The 22982-nt window shown below is 38.9% G+C and overlaps 1 protein-coding gene across 2 annotated transcripts in view; it reads left to right on the top strand.

Annotated features, from left to right (window-relative positions):
- The window catches only part of AMPH (amphiphysin), a 252548-nt gene that overhangs the window by 190159 nt on the left and 39407 nt on the right, over positions 1 to 22982 (top strand). Inside the window, exons 12-17 of one of the 2 annotated variants that reach the window (XM_023226431.1) lie at positions 7876 to 7992; positions 11718 to 11741; positions 13747 to 13770; positions 14033 to 14554; positions 16625 to 16657; positions 21097 to 21153. In XM_023226431.1, the coding sequence (XP_023082199.1) occupies positions 7876 to 7992; positions 11718 to 11741; positions 13747 to 13770; positions 14033 to 14554; positions 16625 to 16657; positions 21097 to 21153 (777 nt within the window). The remainder of the gene's footprint in view (positions 1 to 7875; positions 7993 to 11717; positions 11742 to 13746; positions 13771 to 14032; positions 14555 to 16624; positions 16658 to 21096; positions 21154 to 22982) is intronic. The other variant, XM_023226433.1, reaches the window with a different exon arrangement.

Raw genomic sequence — 22982 nt, 5'->3', positions numbered from 1 at the left:
TCAGGAGCAGGTTGTTCAGTTTCCATGTAGTTGAGTGGTTTTGAGTGAGTTTCTTAATCCTGAGTTCTACTTTGATTGCGCTGTGGTCTGAGAGACAGTTTGTTATAATTTCTGTTCTTTTACATTTGCTGAGGAGCTTTTTACTTCCAACTATTTGATCAGTTTTGGAATAAGTGCGATGTAGTACTGAGAAGAACGTATATTCTGTTGATTTGGGGTGGAGAGTTCTGTAGATGTCTATTAGGTCCGCTTGGTGCAGAACTGAGTTCAATTCCTAGATATCCTTGTTAACTTTCTGTCTCATTGATCTGTCTAATGTTGACAGTGGGGTGTTATAGTCTCCCATTATTATTGTGTGGCGGTCTAAGTCTCTTTGTAGGTCTCTAAGAACTCGCTTTATGAATCTGGGTGCTCCTGATTTGGTGCATATATATTTAGGATAGTTAGCTCTTCTTGTTGAATTGATCCCTTTACCACTATGTAATGGCCTTCTTTGTCTCTTTTGATCTTTGTTGGTTTAAAGTCTGTTTTATCAGAGACTTGGATTGCAACCCCTACCGTTTTTTGTTTTCCATTTGCTTGGCAGATCTTCCTTCATCCCTTTATTTTGAGCCTATATGTGTCTCTGCATGTGAGATGGGTCTCCTGAATACAGCACACTGATGGGTCTTGACTCTTTATCTAGTTTGCCAGTCTGTCTTTTAATTGGAGCATTCAGCCCATTTATATTTAAGGTTAATATTGTTATGTGTGAATTTGATCCATCATTATGATGTTAGCTGGTCATTTTCCTCATTAGTTGATGCAGTTTCTTCCTAGCATTGATAGTCATTACAATTTGGCATGTTTTTGCAGTGGCTGGTACCGGTTGTTCCTTTCCATGTTTAGTGCTTCCTTCAGGAGCTCTTGTGGGGCAGCCTAGTGGTGACAAAATCTCTCAGCATTTGCTTGTCTGTACAGGATTTTATTTCTCCTTCACTTACGAAGCTTAGTTTGGCTGGATATGAAATTCTGGGTTGAAAATTCTTTTCTTTAAGAATGTTGAATATTGTCCCCCACTCTCTTCTGGCTTGTAGAGTTTATGCCAAGAGATCTGCTATTAGTCTGATGGGCTTCCCTTTGTGGGTAACCCGACATTTCTCTCTGGCTGCCCTTAACATTTTTTCCTTCATTTCAACTTTGGTGAATCTGACAATTATGTGTCTTGGAGTTGCTCTTCTCAAGGAGTATGTTTGTGGTGTTCTCTGTGTTTCCTGAATTTGAATGTTTGCCTGCCTTGCTACGTTGGGGATGTTCTCCGGATAATATCCTGCAGAGTGTTTTCCAAATGACCAGCTCCATCAGGTCATTTAAGGACTTCTCTACACTGGTTATTTGAGTTAGCCAATCGTTTAATCTTTTTTCAAGGTTTTTAGCTTCTTTGCGATGGGTTCCAACTTCCTCCTTTAGCTCGGAGAAGTTTGAACATCTGATGACTTCTTCTCTCAACTCGTCAAAGTCATTATCCATCCAGCTTTGTTCCATTGCTGGTGAGGAGCTGTGTCCCTTTGGAGGGGGAGAGGTGCTCTGATTTTTAGAATTTTCAGCTTTTCTGTTCTGTTTTTTCCCCCTCTTTGTGATTTTATCTACCTTTGGTCTTTGGTAATGGTGATGCACAGATGGGGTTTTGGTGTGGATGTCCTTTCTGTTTGTTAGTTTTCCTTCTAACAGTCAGGACCCTCAGCTGCAGGTCTGTTGGAGTTTGCTGGAGGTCCACTCCAGACCGTTTGCCTGGGTATCAGCAGTGGAGGCCTCAGAACAGCAAATATTGCTGAACAGCAAATGTTGCTGCCTGTTCGTTCCTCTGGAAGCTTTGTCTCAGAGGGGTACCTAGCCATGTGAGGTGTCAGTCTGCCCCTACTGTGGGGTACCTCCCAGTTAGGCTACTCAGGGGTCAGGGACCCACTTGAGGAGGTAGTCTGTCTGTTCTCAGATCTCATATTCCATGCTGGGAGAACCACTATTCTCTTCAAAGCTGTCAGACAGGGACATTTAAGTCTGCAGACGTTTCTGCTGCCTTTTGTTCTGCTATGCCCTGCCCCCAGAGGTGGAGTCTACAGAGGCAGGCAGGCCTCCTTGAGCTGCATTGGGTTCCACCCAGTTCCAGCTACCCGACCACTTTGTTTACCTACTCAAGCCTCAGCAGTGGTGGGCGCCCCTCGCCTAGGCTCATTGCCACCTTGCAGTTTGATCTCAGACTGCTGTCCTAGCAATGAATGAGGCTCCATGGGCATGGGACCCTCCGAGCCAGGCGCAGGATATAATCTCCTGCTGTGCCATTTGGAAAAGCACAGTATTAGGTTGGGAGTGACCTGATTTTCCAGGTGCCATCTGTCACAGCTTCCCTTGGCTAGGAAAGGGAATTCCCTGACCCCTTGCGCTTCCCAGGTGAGGCAATGCCTCGCCGTGCTTCCGCTCACGCTCGGTTGGCTGCACCCACTGTCCTGCACCCACTGTCCCACACAAGCACCAGTGAGATGAACCTGGTACCTCAGTTGGAAATGCAGAAATCACCCATCTTCTGCGGTCCTCACGCTGGGAACTGTAGACTGGAGCTGTTCCTATTTGGCCATCTTGGAACCCCCATGTATGTCTTTATAGTAAAGTTATACTGGGAACTTTTTAGCATTGTCTCTGGTGTCTATGCAAGAAAGAGGTTCCATTTTGTTTTTTTGTTCATTTGTTTGTTTGTTTTTAGAAATAAAATCACAGATAGGGCCTTTAAAAAAGAATTAGTTGAGACCTATTTAATGTCTTAGAATACTGTTTATCATGTTACATTTCCATGTACACTTGAAAAGAATTTATATTCTGCTGTTGTTGGACAGAATGTTATAAGTATAAATTAGGTCAAATTTAGTCATAGTGTTATCTAAATCTTTTATACCATTGCTCATTTTCTCTCCATTTGTTCTTTCAATTATTGAAAGAGGAACATTGAAGTCTTTCCTATAAAAGTGTGTGTGCTTTTAAATTTTTTTTTTTTTTACAGCTCTCTTGGTTTTTGCTTTATGTTGAAGCTGTGTAATTGAGTGCATAAATGTTTAGGCAATGATCCTCTTTATCCATGATAATATTCTTTGATTTGAAATCTACTTTTTTATTGTTAATGTAATTATTACAGCTTTTTTTTTTTGTTAGATTGGCATGGTGTATCCTTTGTATCCTTTTACTTTGAACCTATTTGTGTCTACATATTTCAAATTAGTTTCTTCTGTACAGTATCTAGTTGGGTCTTGCTTTTCTGTATAATTAGATAATCTATGCCTTTTAATTGCATGATTTAGACCATTTTCATTTAAGGTTATTATTCATATGATGAAGTTTAACTCTAGCACATTGATCACTTGTTTTCCATTTTCTCCCTGCTCATTTAACCTTCTTGTTCTGCTTTCTTTTGTATTAATTGAACATTTTTGTTATTATCTTTAATTTTCTTTATTTGCTTATTAGCTATAACATTGTTTTGTCATTTTAGTGGTTACTTTAGGATTTTAGTATACATTTTAATTTATCACAGTCTAACTTTCAATTATATAAAGTCATTTAAGGTACAATATAAAAATCTAATAATAATATACTCTCATTTCCCCACTTCTGTTTTTGTGCAGTTTTTTTCATGGGTTTTATTTTATCTACATCATAAACCTCACATTACTTTGTTATGATTTTTGTATAAGCAGCCAATTATCTTTTTAAAAGATTTAAATAATAAAAACTCACATATAGTTACCTAGGCAGTTAGTATTTCTGGTTCTCCTCCTTTATGTAGACGCATATTTCTGTTATCATTTTCCCTTGCCTGAAAGATATCTTTCACATCAGTTGTAGTGTGTATATAAGGGTGATGTGTTCTTCCTGATTTTGTTTGTCTGAAAATCTTCATTGAATTTTTATTTTAAAAAGTATTATCAAGAGGCATAGAATTATAAGTTGACAGTTTCTTTTTCTTAGTCCTTTCCTCACTGTCTTTTAGCTTCATTATTTCTGGTGAGAAATCTACTGCTACCTTCATGTTGTTCCTCTGTCAGTGAAATGTCTTCTTTTCTCTGGTTCTTTTTATGAATTTGTCTTTAAGACTGATTAGAAAATTACGTTATGATTGGCCTACATGTGCTGCATGTGTCTCATTCTTTTCGGACTAGCAGCTACGCAAGGCTGTACTTTTCATGGTGAATGGCAGGAATGCAAACCAACCAACCAACTATGAAAGCACATTTCCAACCTTTGTTTGTGTTACATTAACTAATATCCATTAGCTAAAGCATGACATATGGTCAACCCCACATAAGAGTTGGGGAAGTAAAATCCATCTATCAAGAAGCCATGGCAAGGCTAGGCTCAAATTGCACATCTGCACTGGAAGAGGTCCAGTACCTTGCTAATAAACTTAGATGTCCCAAGTAGAAGACATCTCATGAAACATAGCACAGATTATTACAATTGGCAATATTTTCCTATTGGAAGATTTTTCCCCACTGTGGTTTCCACAGCTGGTCTCCTTTCTTAGGAGCACATTCCAAGTCACTCCTTGTAGATTTCTGATGGTAAAGCAGTACTCACGATCAAGTTCCCAAAAAGCTAAGAATGTTGAGACCATACCATATGTACTCTAATTGTGATGAAGGTGTACAGGATTCATTTGTCTTGTTAAGGAAAATTATACTTTACTGTGTTTCAACATGTAGTGACAGAGTTATGAGTACATTCCTGCCCTTTTAAGAAAGAATACTATGTAAGCAGGCAAAATCCTTTTGCTATTTTTGTAGCTTTACCAGAATATTCTTTGACATGAGTACCTTAAGGGATAATTCTCAAGATTAAGAGGGCAAAGCTAAGTAGAAGCTGAGTCTGAAAAAACTAGCTACATATTTTGAAGGCAAATTGGCATTATGGATATTTGATGACAGTAATTTTATGTATTCACATGTTGTATTAGTCCATTTTCACACTGCTAGAAAGAATTACCTGAGACTGGGTCATTTATAAAAAAAAAGGTTTAATTAACTCACAGTTCTGCATGACTGGGGAGGCCGCCAGAAACTTTCAATCATGGCAGAAGGTGAAAGGGAAGCAGGTGAAAGGCAGAAGGTTAAATGGTGGCAGGAGAGAGACAGCAAGGGGGGAAGTGCCGCACTTTAAAACCATCAACTCTCACAAGAACTCACTCACTATTGTGAGAACAACATTGGGGAAACTACCCCCATGATCCAGTCACCTCCCACCAGGTCCCTCCCTTCACACATGGGGATTACAATTTGAGATGATTTTTGGGTGGGGACACAGAGCCAAACCATAATCACATGTACGCATTGTTGCTAATGGTAATCAATAACATTAGCTTCCATTTCCATTTTGAGTATTTCCTAGCTATTATGTACATATGCATTTATCATCTTTATTACTCATGGTAATCCTATTAGGTCTTATTAATCCCATTTTATTCACGAAGAAACCGAGGCTCAAAAAAGCTCAATTAATTGTCCAGGGAGAGACAGCTAGCAAGTGGTAAAATTGGGGTATAAACACAGATTGATCTCAATCAAAGTCTGAGCATAGCCCATTATAGTCTGATGCCTCATTTCATCCTTCATCTCTAAATTCCCGTTTGATCTTCCTTAAGGGGATTCATTTGGCTTAAAGGGAAATAATGAATATATTCACATGACCTAAAATTTTATGGAGAACTTGCAGAACTTTGAGAATTCCTCTGCGGATTCTTGGGGTTCCTAATTGAAAAACTTGGGTCTGGGGCATCATAGGCAGCCTGGCAGGCCTTGGAGTCAGAGGTACCAACTGCAGTCTTACCTCTGCTGCATGGCAGCTGGGGGCCATGACAACAGATCACCATTCAGCCAATTCTATTCATTCTCCCAAATGGGGAATTGCTGCCATCTCTCCCTCAATTTTTTGTAAGGATTATATTTGAAAAGGCAAGTACAATGCAGTTTGGAGAACATGGCAAGATAAATGCTTTAAAGGCAATAAAGTGTTGTCAACATTAGACTGCACCAAAGTGTGTTAACTTAAGGTAATGTCCATATGTGTAAAGTTCTTCGAACAGTGCCTATCATATTCCAAGTAGAATACATTTACTAAATTTTAAAAATATAATTTGTACCAACATAAAAGTTGGGGAAAAAAAAGCTTATGCAGATTTTGAATAGGAAATCGGTTGATAGTTTTGTGATTGTAATTAGTAAAGAAAGTAGAGCTCTCAGAAGGGCATTATCCTTGTGAAATTTTTTTAAAAGTATATATGGGGAGTTACTATGCTGCAAAATAGAAAACACAAGGCTAATAGCATGATGTACTAGCAGCTTTCTTCTGCAATGAGTACGGATATGCTAAGGAAAGTATTTAGGTTATACCACTTCACTGTTCTTTCTTTATTTATTTTTTATTTTTGGGAGGGAATGGAGCCTCGGTCCATCACCCATGCTAGAATGCAGTGGCAAGATCTCAGCTCACTGCGACATTCGCCTCCCAGGTTCAAGTGACTCTCCTGCCTTAGCCTCCCAAGTAGCTGGGACTATAGGCATGCACCACTATGCCCAACTAATTTTTCTTTTTTCTTTTCTTTTCTATTTTTTTTTTTTTTTTTTTTTTTTTGCATTTTTACTAGAGACAGGGTTTCACCATGTTAGCCAGGATGGTCTTGATCTCTTGACCTCCTGATCTGCCCACCTTGGCCTCCCAAAGTGCTGGGATTACAGGCGTGAGCCACTTGTCTGGCCCTCACTTTTCATACATTTCTCAGTTTTTAGTGTCTGTGATGAATATTAATTAAAATAACTCCTGTTCTTCAAAAATCTGTCTCCAAAAATCTGTTTTTATGTAATACTTTACCCATTGGTTTGACATTTCAATTTCTACGCAACAGAGTTTTTATTTTTGAAAGAATTTTATATTGAATGCTAAACACATATAATTTAAATTGTATGGAAACTGACCCCAACTCCCTTTTCTGTGTTATACTTTATGGGACTTTGTCTTAGCCTGGCCCTTTACTGTGTAACTTAAGCCTGGGTTATGCTGATTTCAAGCCCACATTGTTTTCATGTGTTATGATACCAGAAATAAATGAATAAATGATAATGTTTAGTATTATAGATTTTTTTTATTATCAGAGCAGGACTTTTGTCCTGTGTCTTATTTGGCTTACCTTCTTTCTAATTCAAAAATATTATTAATGGGAGCTCATTTTGCAGCAAATGTTGGGAGGCATGGCTGTCTCCTCTCTCCCTCCCATTCACCCTCACTCATACATATACACAATTGAAACTAACAATACTATGGATGAAGACTGGATCAAGTGATTACCAAATCAAGGGATAGGGTGCCAATGAGGGAATGAGGCAGTTGGGATGTGGTCACAGTGGCACCTTCCTTTTAAAATTTTAGCTTCCCAGAAGAACATCAGCAGTATTACTGTAGTAAGTCCAGATCTTGACCCATTTTATCGATTGGGTTATCTGTAATTTCTTGATCTGAGTTCTCTGAGCTGACAGAAGAGACTCCTTGCATCTTGGTACATTAGGATACATCCTTGGAACATTCTCTTTGTTGACTGGACTTGGAGCTAGACAAAGGACAAGAGCTAGAGCCTGGAATACATTCCAGGGCAACTTAGGTTATACTTGGCCAGAGTTAGTTATTTCCTTCTCACTGTGTTTAGCTGAGTGACTGGGCGTATATTGGTGAGCCACCATGCCTATAAAAGTGTGTTTTGGGGATACCCAATAATAATATTAGAGAGAGTATACATGGGCTATATCATGGTCTTATCAGATTCAAGCTAATACATGTTTTGTTTTGTTTTGTTTGTTTTAACAGAACGAAGTCCCTGAGGTGAAGAAAGAGGAGACTTTGCTGGATCTGGACTTCGATCCTTTCAAGCCCGAGGTGACACCTGCAGGTTCTGCTGGAGTGACCCACTCACCCATGTCTCAGGTATCAGGTGCTTTTTGGATGTTTGGAGATATTTCATAAACCTCAGTAATTCAGTGTGGTGAACAATGATCCCTATACCTTTCATGACTACAATCTATTTTTACTTTTGGTTGACAGATATTTCCTAATAGGAAAGAGGGGTAGAAAGGGGACCTTATCGATATCAGTTATTCTAAGCCTCCCATGCCATCAGCTTTCTCTACCCATAGAGCTGGCATAACCATATATTCCTGTTTTCTCTCCCAGAGTAATTTTTACCAGTGTCCACTTTGCACTCAGAACTGTTCAGGTTTACAGGATACATTTTATAGCTTCCCTGGATGAAGCTCTTTCTTTTGGCTTTGAGTTTACTCTTCTTGCTGTTTTCTCGACTTCCCTTCCTCATACTTTGCAAGTTAAGGTGTGTTTGCAATGACCATGAGAGCATGGCCCAGCAGAAGCCGTTTTCAGTGTTGATAGTTCTGAACTTGATGATGCTGTGTTCATCCTCCACATTGGAGAAGCTCCCCTCCTGTGATCGTGATTATGGTTTGATGGAGAGTTGCCTTGCTTCCCCAAGCCTTTTTGCTCACCACTCTCTCCCTCTCCACATTTCTTCCTTTCTGATAGTTACTGTCATTACATTCTCTATCAGAGGATACTGGTGGTAGATGCTGTAATGACCTGTGGGTAGGTCCTCTGGAATATAGTTAGTTTACAGCTCTCTATGCTAATAGAAGGAAGTTAACTCAAAATTTGACAAAACAGAAACCATTTATATGAGTACTTTGCGAATGTTTGGAGCCCCACATTTGAATTTAGGCAAAACCAAAGTTGCTAGAGTATACTTCAAATGAATTAGTGGAAGAGTATTGCAACATTCACCCTAGGAATTGAGACCTAGCTTGATTCCCTGGTCTTGAAGCCTTCTTGGTATATCACATTAAACTACTAGGGAATAAATAGTTCAATATGAACCCCAATAAATAAGGATTATGTCTATTCCATGCTTTATTCTAGAATGTGATTGGACTTCTAAAGGCCGTCCTGTTGTAAAATATGAACAATATATGTCTAAAGTGTTAATAAAGTAGGAAATTAATAGTCTAGACACTAGCCTTAAAGATGCTTTACAAAAAAAAAAAAAATGAATCTCTTAGGTGAATGTTCCAGGAAGCCTCCTGTATTAACTCTCTTCTAGAAGATTCATGATGTGCATTATGAGTATTAAAGACTGAGAATACTAAAGACTGAGAAGTTCTGCAATTAAAAAAAAACTGTTTATGTTTGTTTAACTTAGAGTTTCCCAAATTTGTTTGACAACAGAAATTTATGTTAACTACACTTTTCTTAATATTCATTGAAATGTTCTCTAAAACAATATTTTGAGAAGTATTGTCAGCAAGTTTGAGGATTCCACTTTGGTGACCAAGAAAAGTACAAAGTGAATGTACATATAATTGAATATACTTCCTTCTCAGAGCTCTTTCATTGTATAGACAGCCTGCAGAGTTCACGGGATTTTCTCTGCCTTACTCTCCATGCTTTTTTTTTTTTTTTTTTTTGAGGCGGAGTCTTACTCTATCACCCAGGCTGGAGTGCAGCCGTGCGATCTTGGCTCACTGGAAGCTTTGCCTCTTGGGTTCACGTCATTCTCCTGCCTCAGCCTCCTGAGTAGCTGGGACTACAGGTGTCCACCACCACACCTGGCTAATTTTTTGTATTTTTAGTAGAGATGGGTTTTCACCATGTTTGCCAGGATGGTCTCGATCTCCTGACCTCGTGGTCCACCTGCCTTGGCCTCCCAAAGTTCTGGGATTACAGGCGTGAGCCACCATGCCTGGCCCATGCTTCACTTCTTTTGTGGCAGAAGCAAAGTTTCTGCAGTGGATGCTGGAATGATTAGTGGGTGAGATTTCATAGCATTTCTGTCTACAAGTTTGAATCAGGAGAGAAACCTCTTTCATGTTAATTCATGATTACGTAATCCATAAATCATGAAACTGTGTGGCCTCATGACTAAGAGATTCTTCAAAATTAAACAAAAATGACCTTGGTTTAATCTTCGAAATCTTAGTTCTGAAGGACATATATCACTGCAGCGAGGGCAAGCTGTGTGTGTCCCTGTGCTCTTCCTCAGGGCCAGGTAACAAAACCCTCTAGGCTCCTGGTGGCCATAACTGAGTCACTACACTATAGTTGTCCTACAATCCAGCTTTGATCATACCTCTCCTCTCTTGCTAAGAACAAAAGTCTTGACTGAATGACAAAAAAAGCACAGCACTGTTAGATCTGCCTGGTTTCTTTCCTCTTCACTCAAAATGACCTCCTTTACTCATCACCTGACCCCATGTTTTCAAGTGATGTTCTTGCTGCTAGCAGTTGTGATCTCTGCAGTATCTGTGCACACTAACGCATCCTTTCATGATCCTGAGGATTGATAAACATGACATTTCACATTTCCTGCCTTCCTTTTAAAGAAAATACTGCTGATGTGTGCGTGATACAGAGACATGTACTAGCTTTTATGATCTTTGATTCTTAAGGGGCTATGAAGCAATGAAATGCGAATCATCTAGATAATCAGAAAACATATATTAGATCCATGTACAGAAAATTGTGGCTTTCCATGGAGCTGTTCTCTCCTGTCTTAGTCGTCCTACAAGAAGATGCTAAGCAAGAGACCAGGCAGGCTGCATGGAGATAGAGGCAAGGCGGGCAGTGCAGAGCGGTTAGAATGGGTCCCAACCAGGTGGGTGGGTATCAGTTAGAACTCAGGGCCTGCTTTCTATAATACAGAACCCAAATGAGGCCTCTGCAATCTCAACTGGAAACCATCATATTTTTAAGGTGGGAATGCCAGGCTCTCTAGTTTGCTGTTCACATTTAGTGATTCAAAATAAGTACATAAACATGGATCCATTCTAATCACAAAGACATGGGCATAATGGGATGTGGCTTTACCTGCAATTCTCAATCATAAAGGAAATAAGAAAGAGAAATCTTCCCTACTCCCCTCACCCATAGTGGAAGTCATTTGAACCATCTGGCCTCACTCCCCAGGATTCATAAGCTTTGTAATTAAAATAGCAGTAGTAAGTGTAATTCATTCATGTCTTAGGGGGTGCTCTGCCAATTTGTATGATTACCAATTCATTGAGCAGTGTGTTATCATCTAATTTAACATATTGAAGAACTATTTTTCTGGGGCTCATTTACCATCAAACTGGTCATCCTATATCCTCTCGAATGAGATGGGAAGGAAATAGCATTAGCAGTGATTAGGGCCTGCATTTCCTCAAAGATGTGATAAGCTCTAAAATTTGGATACCTTGTTTAGTTCATTTTAATGAGGGGTGTGTGTGTGTGTGCATTAAAGTAACCTCATTCATGTTTCAAATATAGTTTTCTACTCACATAGTGAAGGGTGAGATTGATTAGACCTGTGCTATCCAAAGCTAAATACCATTTAAGCTTATATTAAGTATAATAAAATTATATAAAATTTAAAATGTGCTTTTGTTACCCTAGCACATTTCAAGTGCTCAATAGCCACATGTGACCGGGGCTACCATACTGGATAAGTACAGATATGGATCATTTCCATCACCAAAGAAAATTCTGTTGGACAGTGCTGTACAAAATGCTTTAAAAATGCTTATAATTTCAAGAACTTTTGTCATGTCAGCATTTTTTTACGTTTTGGATTTGTATAACTAACAATATTTTTGTTTATTTGCTTTCAGACATTGCCCTGGGACCTATGGACGGTAAGCCACTAATAACTCTGTTTTCATGTATCTTGATCCCCAGAAATTTGGAAACCTTGTTATATTTTATTTCATTTGCAACAGAAAGAAGACTCATACAATTTAATGATGATGTAGTCCCCTAGGATGGTCATTAGGCCACTGAAAGTCTTGAGCATTATGAGAACCTGAAGATGATGGTGAAGGAAGAGTACAGTGGACCAGACTCCTAGATGAATAATGGTCAATAACTTGAATAATGGTCAATAAATTGGCCCTTTGTTTCTTTCTGTGGTGGTTGATGGCAAAAGGAGCTATTGTAGTGAAGGACATACACACTTAAATAGAAGACAAGGAAAGTGTGAATGAGAAAATGGAGGAGATGGGCTACTTGGCACATGGAATCATTTTTTAAAAATTATTATATTTAATGAAGCTTGAGTTCATAAAAACTTGAGCTTTACAGCCAGATGGCCCTAGATTTTAGTCCAAACTCTTCTACTTATAACCTTGAGACTTTGGGCAATTTCTAAAACTCTCTAAGCATCATTTTTTCTCATTTGTAAAATAAGGGTAACAATGCCTACCTCAGAAGGCTGTGTGAGGTTTAAATAAGATAATTGTAGAGTATGTAGCCTGGTATCTGGTATGTGTCAATAAAAGGTAGATATTATTATTGATGTTTATTCAGCTAATCTGATGTGTAAGGATAACTACTCCATAATTTAGACTTGGAAAAGTGTCACAAACAGAGCTTTGTGGTGGTCTCATTGGTGCTGTGAAATTAGGTGACTGGTCACACACTTCTACAGCCTCATATCCCTTGTAGCAGGGTCTTTGTTTTAGAAAAGCCCTGGTGATGTGGTCTTAAGAACCCAACTTAAGTTGTATGTTTTCTTCTTTTATAGTGAGGCAAAAAAAGGAAAGTTTGATAGATCTAGCTATTCCTGGGCAATGCCACTTCTGGATTGACTTTGCCACTTTCTTTCTCCCTTTAAAACAAAAAGATGTCTGTCGCTTCTTTCTGCAGTTGCAGGGCTTATGCTGCAGTCTTTAAGATCCTTGGATCATCAAGGAAGGTGCTCAAGAAGAGAGATTAAAAATGTTGATTGAAACCACCAATGACTAAGTTATATCTTTTCTAGTGAAAAGTTTTACTCATATATTCACAAAAAGGCATGCATGGATTGATGCTCAAGTCATTTGAATTCTAACTTCAACTCTGTGTTAATTTTCTTGGAGATTAAAAAGACAAGCTTTTTTGTTATTCCAATATTTATATCTTTAGTGGAACTGTAACACATTTTCCTTCCCTAGCTGGGAGGGTATGGAGAGGGTGAAGGTATCGTCTAGAAACAGCTTTTGAACATTTCAGAGGACAAACTTGCTAGGAATGGTACCAATAACAAGAATGCAAAACAACAACTTTCTGAACATAATTGCTCACAGCTATTAATCATCTCAACTTTGCAAGATTTTTTTGTTATGTGGAGAAAATTGCTGCTAATTTGGAGGAATGACATCAAGAGAACTCTCCAGGCAGTCAGACTGGTTAATATCAGACCCTTCTCCATCTAAACATCCACCTCAAAGACAGAGCCAAGTATAGGATGAGTTTGGGGAATATTTTCTTCTGATACTGTGTCAGAGTGTGTGCTACTGTGTAAGTTCTTGACCTCTAGTGCTTGATCTTATTCCGATGTTCTCAAACTTGCTTATGTGTTTGAAACTTTGCATTTCAGAGTCTGCTAAAGCAGAAGTCATGTACTAGCCATAAAACATCCTTGTTGATGCTAGAAAATGACAGAGGCTTTCTTTGGGTTTTAGTTGTACCTTTTCTGCAGTGGTCTTAAACAATTTTGGAACAAAAATCATTCCCATCACAAAACAAGTTGTAAAATTTGTTCCTAGGCCAGTAAAAGCTATCGCCTTCGGCAGACTGTTGACTCTAGACAGCATAGGATTTTTTTGTATTAATGAATTTTCTTCTCTTGCCTTATTGTTACCATTTTCTTTACCCATACAGACAAGCGCTGATTTGGTACAGCCGGTAGGTAAATATCCAGAACATTCTGGATTTTTTTGGTATTTGATATACATTACATACATAGTATATTTTCTAGAATGAACTGTTTCCCCCTGGCATTGCTAGTCATAGATTTAAACCTTAAGCCAATGAATGTAATCACTTTCCAATTTGGTTTTACTAGTGCTACCTGCCTGAAGAGCTTTGTGTTTCTCATCAAATCTTACCATGATCTGTTTCATCTTTTGTTTTTTTTTTTTTCTTTGCTCTTCTGCATACTTTAAAGACTGACCCTTCAGAAAGTCTTTCCTTGTGTAACCTGATCATGGAGGAAACTCCAGACAGTGGGTTGGCCGAAGAAATCCAAAGATCTCAAAATGATATAGGTGCATTTACTTGGGGCCCTGACACTAGTACAGACAGGGTCAGCCAGGAAATTACCTCAGGTGGGTTTGGAGAAGACTCTGCATGTCTCTCCGAAGCAGAGCAAGACATAAGATTATCCACCAGGCTGCTTTCGTCTGCTGACTGGTCCACTGTAGCTGAACAGGGTGAGCATGCCCCGGGGCCAGCCCTTCCAGGTGGAAATGAACAACTGCCCCCAAAGCCTGCGCCCAAGGCTGGAGTTACCTTTGCTCCTTGTGTGGAGATGAAGCAGCCGTATGACCCACTTGACTCAGACATGCCAGCCATGGACACAGCTGGTCTGTTCAAAGAAAGTCATGAAGATGTGAAGAAGTCAGATGAAGAGGAAGAGAAACAGAAGATAGAAGATTCTCTGTGGGCAGGTGTGGAGATGTGTCAAAAGGTAGACACTGGAGCTATTGATACCAAGACATTAGAAGGTACAGAGGAATTTGAAGAGAAAGCATGTGAAAGGACAGGAAACAGAGTGGTAGATCTTCTTAATACCATAGGAAAGGAAGCGCATAAGACCTTAAAAATTAATGAAGTGGAAACTAGAAAAGGTGTAAGAGCAGGGTATAAAGAAAGTACAAACACCAATGAAAATTATTTTGAGAAAACTGACCTATTAGAAAAGGACATGGAAAGAGGAGATATGGCAAAAGAACTTAGTGACAGAGACCAAGGTCTACATGATGGAATTCAAAAGGTAATCAAAAATTGTGAGATGATAGAAGGCTTTGGAGCTAAACCTGCCAATCACCCAGATATCTTGAATCTATCTCTCCAGACCTACTCTGTATCTAATATTAAAGATGGCAGCCCTGAGGGATGGGATTTCACTAGAAAAGACATAAAGAAAAATGCAATAGACACTCCTAACCATGATATGATATATTACCCAGCACAAGACAGTACAGATGCTGAAGAAACTCAGTGTGAGACTGTGTTAAATGCTCTTGTAAGTGACAGGGATAAAAATCAGGCTGTTTTATCAATAAAACTTGAAGTAGAAGCTCAGTCTAGGACCGACCTTAATTATTCTCTGGGAAGTGATGCAAACAGAAGAGATTTATGTTCATGTAAGGCAGAAAGTTCACTAATAGAAGGGTCTGAAAGAACAGTAACTGAGAACTGTAGTCATACTGTTAACTTGCCAAGAATTGCAGAGATAGACTCTTGGGGAACAGATCCAGGTCAAATCTGGCAGCCAAACTTGGATTCAGTATTGAATAATTTGGATATAACAGGATTCTCTGGTATACCAGATGGCCAAGCAAGTGGATTTGCCAATTGTCTGGATTCTATTAACCATGGGCCTGTCAGAGATACAGAAGGCTTAGATAATAGCTGGACACATTTAGATGTAGTTGAGCACAAGGAAGAACTGGAGGTGGACTTACTAGCAGGTGTATGTAGGAAACAAGCCATTGCTAGCTGCTGGGAACAAAGCCAGGAGATAGCAAGACCATTGATTTTGGGGACCTCCCGGAATGCTAGCACTGAAAGTTCTGCTAGTTCCCGAGACCAGGACATCAACAACTCAGATTTATCTGAAGATGAAATTGCTAACCAGAGATATGGATTGTTGTACCAAGAAATAGAGGCTGACAAAGACGAGGTACTTACCCTGGTCTGTAGCATAGACTAGCCAAAAACTTCTGTAGGTTCTGTTTTTCCTCATGTCTCTCACCTACTTCATTATCCATCACTATCTTCTAGGAGGCCTAATCTCTCTAACAGATTGTCATGTACGTCTTGAAATCTGTGCAAACCAAACACAAATAGGTTGACCAAAAAAAAAAAAAAAAAAAAAAAATGCAGCAGCATCAACAACAACAAAAAACCCAACAACATAGGCACACACATACACAAAGCAGAATGATTGTGTTGGGAATTAATGAGAGTCTATGTTACCATCTCATTTTCTGAGTTGATTTCTCCCTACTTTCACTTTTACTATGCAGGAACTAAAAATGTGCTAAACCAAGAGCAGCACAGACTAATTTACTGTTCCTAAAATGGTTCTGCTCCAATAAGAACACATGAAATGTTTCAACCCAGGCCCACTGAAACTGTAAAATATCATAATTGCTGTTCATCAAAATGATGCATTGTAGAAACACTGGAAAAGCTTCTTCCAGATTCTATCAATGGCCTGAAAACAAGCAACAAAACTCCTAATGGCCTTTTTCTGGAATCATCTTCTCATAGAGAAAGTGGGTTTGGGTCGGCACCAAGCAGTAATGCAGCAGCAATCATTGTAAAATTAACCTTTCTTTTTTTGTCAGCCTATTTAAAATCATGCAGTGTGGCCTTTTGCATTTCCTAAGTTATTTCATGCACAGCAACCTTTTGTATGATTTTAAAACTTGTGGTAGTCTTTACTTTCCAACTTGTCTAATGGATATTTACTGGTCCTACAAAAATGATAATAAAAAAATAACACAATCTGATTTTCGTTTCTGTTTAGGCTTCTGGTGGTTCATTTAATGGATTCACACAGGTAAGGAATCTATTTTCTTACAAGATCCATCTGCTGAGCATGATGCACATGTTTTTCAATGTGGTTTGGTTCTCTGTGCCACTAATATAGCATAGTGATTAAGAATGTCAGCACAAAATTGCACCCCACTACTTACAAACTGAGTAATGGAAACAGAATAGTAGCAACAATGTATGATTATTGTGAAGATTAAATGAGATATGCAACCGAGTGTTTAGCCCAGCAGGCTAGCACACACTAAGTTCTCCCTGACTTTAGGTTAGCTTTTATTAATATGATTAGCTATACCATGGGCTTCTACCTTCTACTGATTCCTCTACTAGAAATGAGAAGTTGTTCTGATCTGAGAGATCCACTGGATTCAGCTGTTCTAAAGAAGAGCTAGGATTGTTTTGAACTAATGAGATGGATCTGTAGAAAATGTGAGAGGGTTTTAGGAGCTTCCTTATAGAGATTCCTATAGGAACCACACTGCACAGAGCCTTGCCTCTTCAGCAGTTCTCCAGGAAGGAGCTGTTGGAAGATCAGAAACCATATGCTGGTTGTGTCCAATAAGGCAGTATTTTCCTTGGGAGTCTGTGAAAGAGAAACCACAAGATGCACTGTCCCATTAGGACAGTGTATGTGTATGTCCCAACAGGTAGGCAGGTGTAACATATGTAAAAGGCTGGCCACGTGGCTCTCAGGCTCCTGGATCAGTTCTGACAATCTCTTCAATGGAGACCTCAAACAGGCTCGTCTGTGATGCCTGCTTTGTCTCAGAATGTCAGATGTGAATAGTTTCTAATAATTTAGCACTTAGAATTCTCTAAATACATATTCATAATATATTCATAAATAGAATTCTCTATTTAAAGGTTTCATTATTTTTCCATGTTACCTATAAAAAGATAAAAACCCACTGATATTCCCACATCCAAATACAGATACACACAAACACAAAGAGAGATGTTAACGCATCTCTTCCATCTTCAGATAATTCTTTTGAAAGGTTATCATAGGCATTGTCATCAATTTCTCATTCTTTTCAGGTTTGTATTTCTATCAGAGTTATGAATGCACATAATTTTAAAAGTAACAACTTTTATAAGGGCTTTTATTTTAAAACTTCAGACCATCATACACTCCCTTCATTTCCTGTTTCTTAGAGGTGAATAATTTCACTTCCTTCAACAAATTCTCTGTTTCTGCCCTATATGTATGTGTGCATGGCTTTCTTATAATGCTGCTTTTGGATTTCTAAAGTATTATCTATTGACTCATCCCTCTGGAAGGCGAAGACTTAAAGTATTTTCCACTTCCTACCCACCCAATTCGCCCCCTCTTCTGCTTCCTGCCCTTCCTCTGATAGAGTTCCATTAGAGCCATCCAGGCAACCTGTGGTAATGTAACAGTGATGAAAATGCTATTAGCAGCCAAGTCATGAAGTTCACATTTTGTTTCATGCCAACTTTTTGTTTTCCTTTGTGGCTATAATTGTGGGTCTTATTTATTTGCCTGTTGGTTGATCTGCTTAGTTTTCTAGGTACTTATCACATATTCAACCCCATACTCTGTAGTTATATAAATCTCCTATTTTGCTGAAAACATTAGACATTCGATCAGTTTCACCTCCTTGAAGAAATTGCCTATCTGTCCTCCTGGGCTGCTCTGGTCTGAACCTGGTACCCTATGACTGTGACTTGCTGCAGAGCTGTTCTCTGGCTCTTCCCTCCTGTTGATCATGGGAGCTACCTTCATCCCTCTCTCCTGTCCTTCCACTGTTTTCTGATGCAAGTTTCCTTATTTGTGGTTTAATCATTCACTTGGGTGGAGCACAACCTCCAGTAGCTTTCTGAAAAAAGTGTACACGGAAAGTGAATATTTGTGACCTTACACATCTGAACATGTCCTACTTATATATTAATATAATGGACTGCTAGTTTGGGTATTATATTCGAAGCTGTAAATCATTTTCCCTCAGAATTTTAAAGCCATCACTCCACTCAATCCTACCACCTAGTGTTGCCTTCAAGCAACTGTAATTTTGATTCTTGATATTTTGTAAGAAACCTTCTTCCCACTCCTCATTCTTTCTCTCTCTCTCTCCCTCCTCCTACCTCTTTCATCTTCCTTTTCTCTCTTTCTCTGTGGAACTTTGTAGCATCTTCTTTTTACTTCAGTGTTTCTGAAATGTTTCAGTGATGGGCTATGGTCTGAGTCTCTTTTCATCCACTGTATAAGCCTTTTTAATCTCAAAATTTATGGGTTTTGATTTGGGAGAATTGTAAAAAATTAATCATGGCTTTATCTTTTTTTCCCTTTGTTCTCTCATTCCGTAACACTTCTCTTTTTCATTTGTTAACTTCCTGACTAGTATGCTATTATTTTTTCTTTGCTGTTTCCTTTTCTCTGTTGTCTTTCTCTACTTTCTCTGTTTGCCAACTATTCTAACAGGTTTTTCACCGCTATAATTTTTTCAGTTTCCAATAACACTTTTTATTTACTGCATATTTATTTTCCAACAGCATCTTCTTCTTGTGTCATGAATGATTCTCTTGCATTATATCTCTGAAGATATTAATAATCATTTTTGATTTTTTTCTTTTGCAAAGTCTTTGTTTCTTCCACTTGCTTAATCCTTTCTATTCCATTTCTCTCTTTTATATTTGAGACTTATCAAATGTTTGGTGATCTTGACTGAATACTCATATTTGAAAGTGGGAATCTGAAAAGCTGACTGGAAATTTGTGCAGGTAGATAGAGTTCATTGACTGTGGGCATTGTTGCAGGACTTTCTGGCTCATCTTTTCTGTTGGGGAGCCACTGAGGTCAGATTCTTTACCGCATTTTTTTTTTTTTTTTCATTTGGGCTGGCCAGATTTTCCAAGGAAGATTTATTTTGTCTCCTGCCTGCAAAGTTCAGGTCTGACTACTAGTGTAATGGAGGTGATTAGGGAAAAAATGGGAGCAGAATGGTGAGAGGGGTGCATGGTCTCAGTATTTATTATGTAAATACTCAGTGCTTCTACCTTCCTGATGTGCCTGTGTGTTCCCCAGTCCAGGGACCCTGTTTCAGCCTCTGTATAATTAATCTCAAGTCTTCTGCTAGGGTAGGCAAGGAAGTTGCTTAGTGTTCTTAGTAGGTAAGAATATCTTGAGGTCCGACGACTTTGTAATAGACTTTTTACTATTCTTCTGTTGTTACCACCGCCCTCACTCCTGTTTCCTGTGGCTCTTTATGCTTCTAATTCTTCATCACTGGGAATTCTAAGGAACAAATCAGACTGATTTTCAGCATTTCTAACATCACCTTAGGATACAGATTTCTCTGATCCACCAAGTTACTGCTCTTTCATCTGCTTTCCAATTTCAACATTTTGTTGTTTCTGTCTTTCTTCTCATTCTTTTCATTCTTACAGGCTTATGCCTTTAAAAAAAATCCCTTTATTGTTGTTTAGTTTGATTCAGGAGGTAACAGAGATAACTGTATGTGTTCAAAACACCATCTTCATCCAAAAGTCACTGGCTCATCTTTTCTGTTAGGCATCCCCTGGATGTCATTTCTTCAGGCATTTTGTTTTTTCCCTTGAGCTAGCAGATTTCCCAGGAAAGGCAATTGGGTCTCCTGTTTGGAGGGTGCAAGCCTGGCTACCAATGTAATGAGAGATGAAGTTTCCTTTAGAGGTTAATTTTCCTTTAGATTTCTTCCAGCTTGATTTGTTTAGGTCAATGAACATATTTTATGAAATTTTAACATGTGGCTCATACATAACCCATTAGAAGGAACACTTAAGTAATATAGTGAGATTGAATTCACAACATTTAAAAAGTTTAAATTTTGGAACTTCAACCACTAACTTCTGATTTGGTATCAACAGCCAGAGGAGAAGCTGTGGACTAAAGATGCCCCTGAAGCCAGTGGCCTCTGTTTAATGACTCTTGTAGTATTCTGCTAGCAGAGACTTATATTTAGAATAACTATTACTAAAACTTACTTTTGCATGTTTTGACTTAATGATTTAAAATAAAAGGGGACTTTAACATGTTTAAAATAACATTTATTGAGGCCAGGCATGGTGGCTGCCATCTCTAATTCTAGCACTCTGGGAGGCCAAGCTGGCAGATTGCTTGAGCCGAGAAATTCAAGACCAGCTCGGGCAACATGATGAAACCCTGTCTATACAAAAAAAAATACAAAAATTAACCAGGCATGGTGATGTGCACCTGTACTTCTAGCTACTCAGGAGGCTGAGGTGGATCACCTGAGCCCAGAGAGGTGGAGAACGCAGTGAGCATGATCATACCACTATACCCTTTCTCAAAAAGAACAACAAATAGAATCTATCTATATGTGTGTGTGTGTGTGTGTGTGTAGAGAGAGAGAGAGAGAGAGAATTGATGGTAGCTAATTTAAACATCTTTTAAAAACATCTTCTATTTTTATCCTTGATTTTCAGCCCCAGGATACTTCATTATTCGCAATACAGACAGACCAGGGTATGATCTGCAACTTGGTAAGTTGATTTGGCTTTGTGCTCTCGGGAAGTTGTTAGTTATCACTGCATCTAGAGTTTGAATATCCAGAATGTGGTTTCTGGATCCTGTACATTTCTAGAAGACAGGAGAGAACGTGTCTGTAAAACCTCAGTGTGACTTTGCATTTGGTTATTTCTATTCACACAGGCATAGTCATTCCAGCAAAAACCAGTCTCCTAATTATGAACCCCAGCAGAACACAGTGAATCCGTTAAGGACATGTATGTTTCCATATGAATATAACGTAGGCTCCAGTATTTAAAGTGAAATTGCCTCAAGAATCCATGTTTCAAAAGAAATCCTTGTTTGTTTCTTGAACCTGAAACTACCGCATTTCTCATCTCATCCCTCCACTCTGTGAGAGGTAGAAAGCAGTAATGCATAGTAGAGTTGTGATTCCTAATTTAATATGAAATGAGAGGAGAGACGAAAGCTTAGTTAGAGGATGAGTAAGAAATAGAAATAGTTACTCCTGGTGTTAGAGGAGATTCTTAAAAGATCAGTGTTGCAGTTATGATGGAAAACATTTTTAGCAACAGTTTAAAGCTTACTAGTAAAGATGAATGAAGAAATCTTAAGAGATGTCGCTTTTGAGCACGTCATTGCTACACTTCAGAGGATTTGGGCTCTTTGAGGACTAGGTCATGAGGGTTATTTGTAGCACTATGGTTTTCTCATGGGAGTAGTGCATACTTATCCCAGCTTCTGCCTTTCATATTGGATGCTTGGAATTAAGATTAAATAGAATGAATTTTTTAAAACTATTTTATTTTTAAGTAAGGAATTCTGTTCTGGAGGGTTTGTCTTCAAGCCTGGTTTGATATATTTGCAAAGGCAGGTGTATCTCTCATACCTTGTCAATAGATTGTCATGCTTTTGTCTTTTGGACAACCAGCTGAAAGACAGAGTCTCTCTGGCCTGCAAATAAATATTTAAATGTTTCAAATACAAATTATACTTGTGTTAGTCATGGAGCCAGTGAAACTCATTCTTCATGTTCGTTGGTGATTCTCCAGCTGGGTGATGGAGATGGAGAATGGAATTTTTAATTATCAACCGTGAATGGTTTATGAGAAATGGAGAAATACCAGTATAAAAAGGAAAGGCAATTGGTTATAATTAAACTCACACCTACTACACTGATGCAAAAGATTCAGGTCTAGAATTCAGTGGTTTTTAAGTTTCGGTGAGCCTTTCCGTATCATCCCTGGCTGGTCCTAGGAGCTTCCATGCTTGTCTTTCTCTTCTCTTTGTATGTATTCTCTGAAGCAGACATCTTGCCCCTTCTTTCCATGGGGAACTTTGCTTTGTCATGTTCAGCATTGCAAATGCTGCTAACATTGGCCCTGCCCTCTGATCTAGGAAATCACAGTGAACCGATGTCTCCCAGTGAGTCCTGATTGTACACGATCTTCCCAGGAGCAAGAAAACTTCCCAGTGTTTGGCTCATTGCCTATTCTGAGTGAAGTAGGAGGTGAAGTTGATAATCAGCTGTACATCTCCCAGTCTGCATCATACAGCCCCGCAGGACATCTTTTGAGTACAGGTTTAAACCCTTTTGAATCAGCAACTCTTGCTCAGAGCTCAGAGCTGCCTCTAAAGCCCTCTGCAGTTCTCACTAAATTAGCTCTCTCAGGATTGGAGAAACTGAATGCAAGTCCACATTGGATGTGACTAGACTTCTGCCCCTGCTCTCCCAACCCATCTCCTCTTCCTCCGTGTTGACCCGCCTTTCATCTTATCACAAAGGATACCAGAAAAGGTGCTGCAAGGCTATACTCCTTATTTTATTCTAAAGGAAGAATTG

This window comes from Piliocolobus tephrosceles, chromosome 8, assembly GCF_002776525.5.
Source record: "Piliocolobus tephrosceles isolate RC106 chromosome 8, ASM277652v3, whole genome shotgun sequence".
NCBI lineage: Eukaryota > Metazoa > Chordata > Mammalia > Primates > Cercopithecidae > Piliocolobus > Piliocolobus tephrosceles.
Note: the sequence above shows the minus strand (reverse complement) of the source record. Positions and strands in the feature narration are given on the sequence as shown.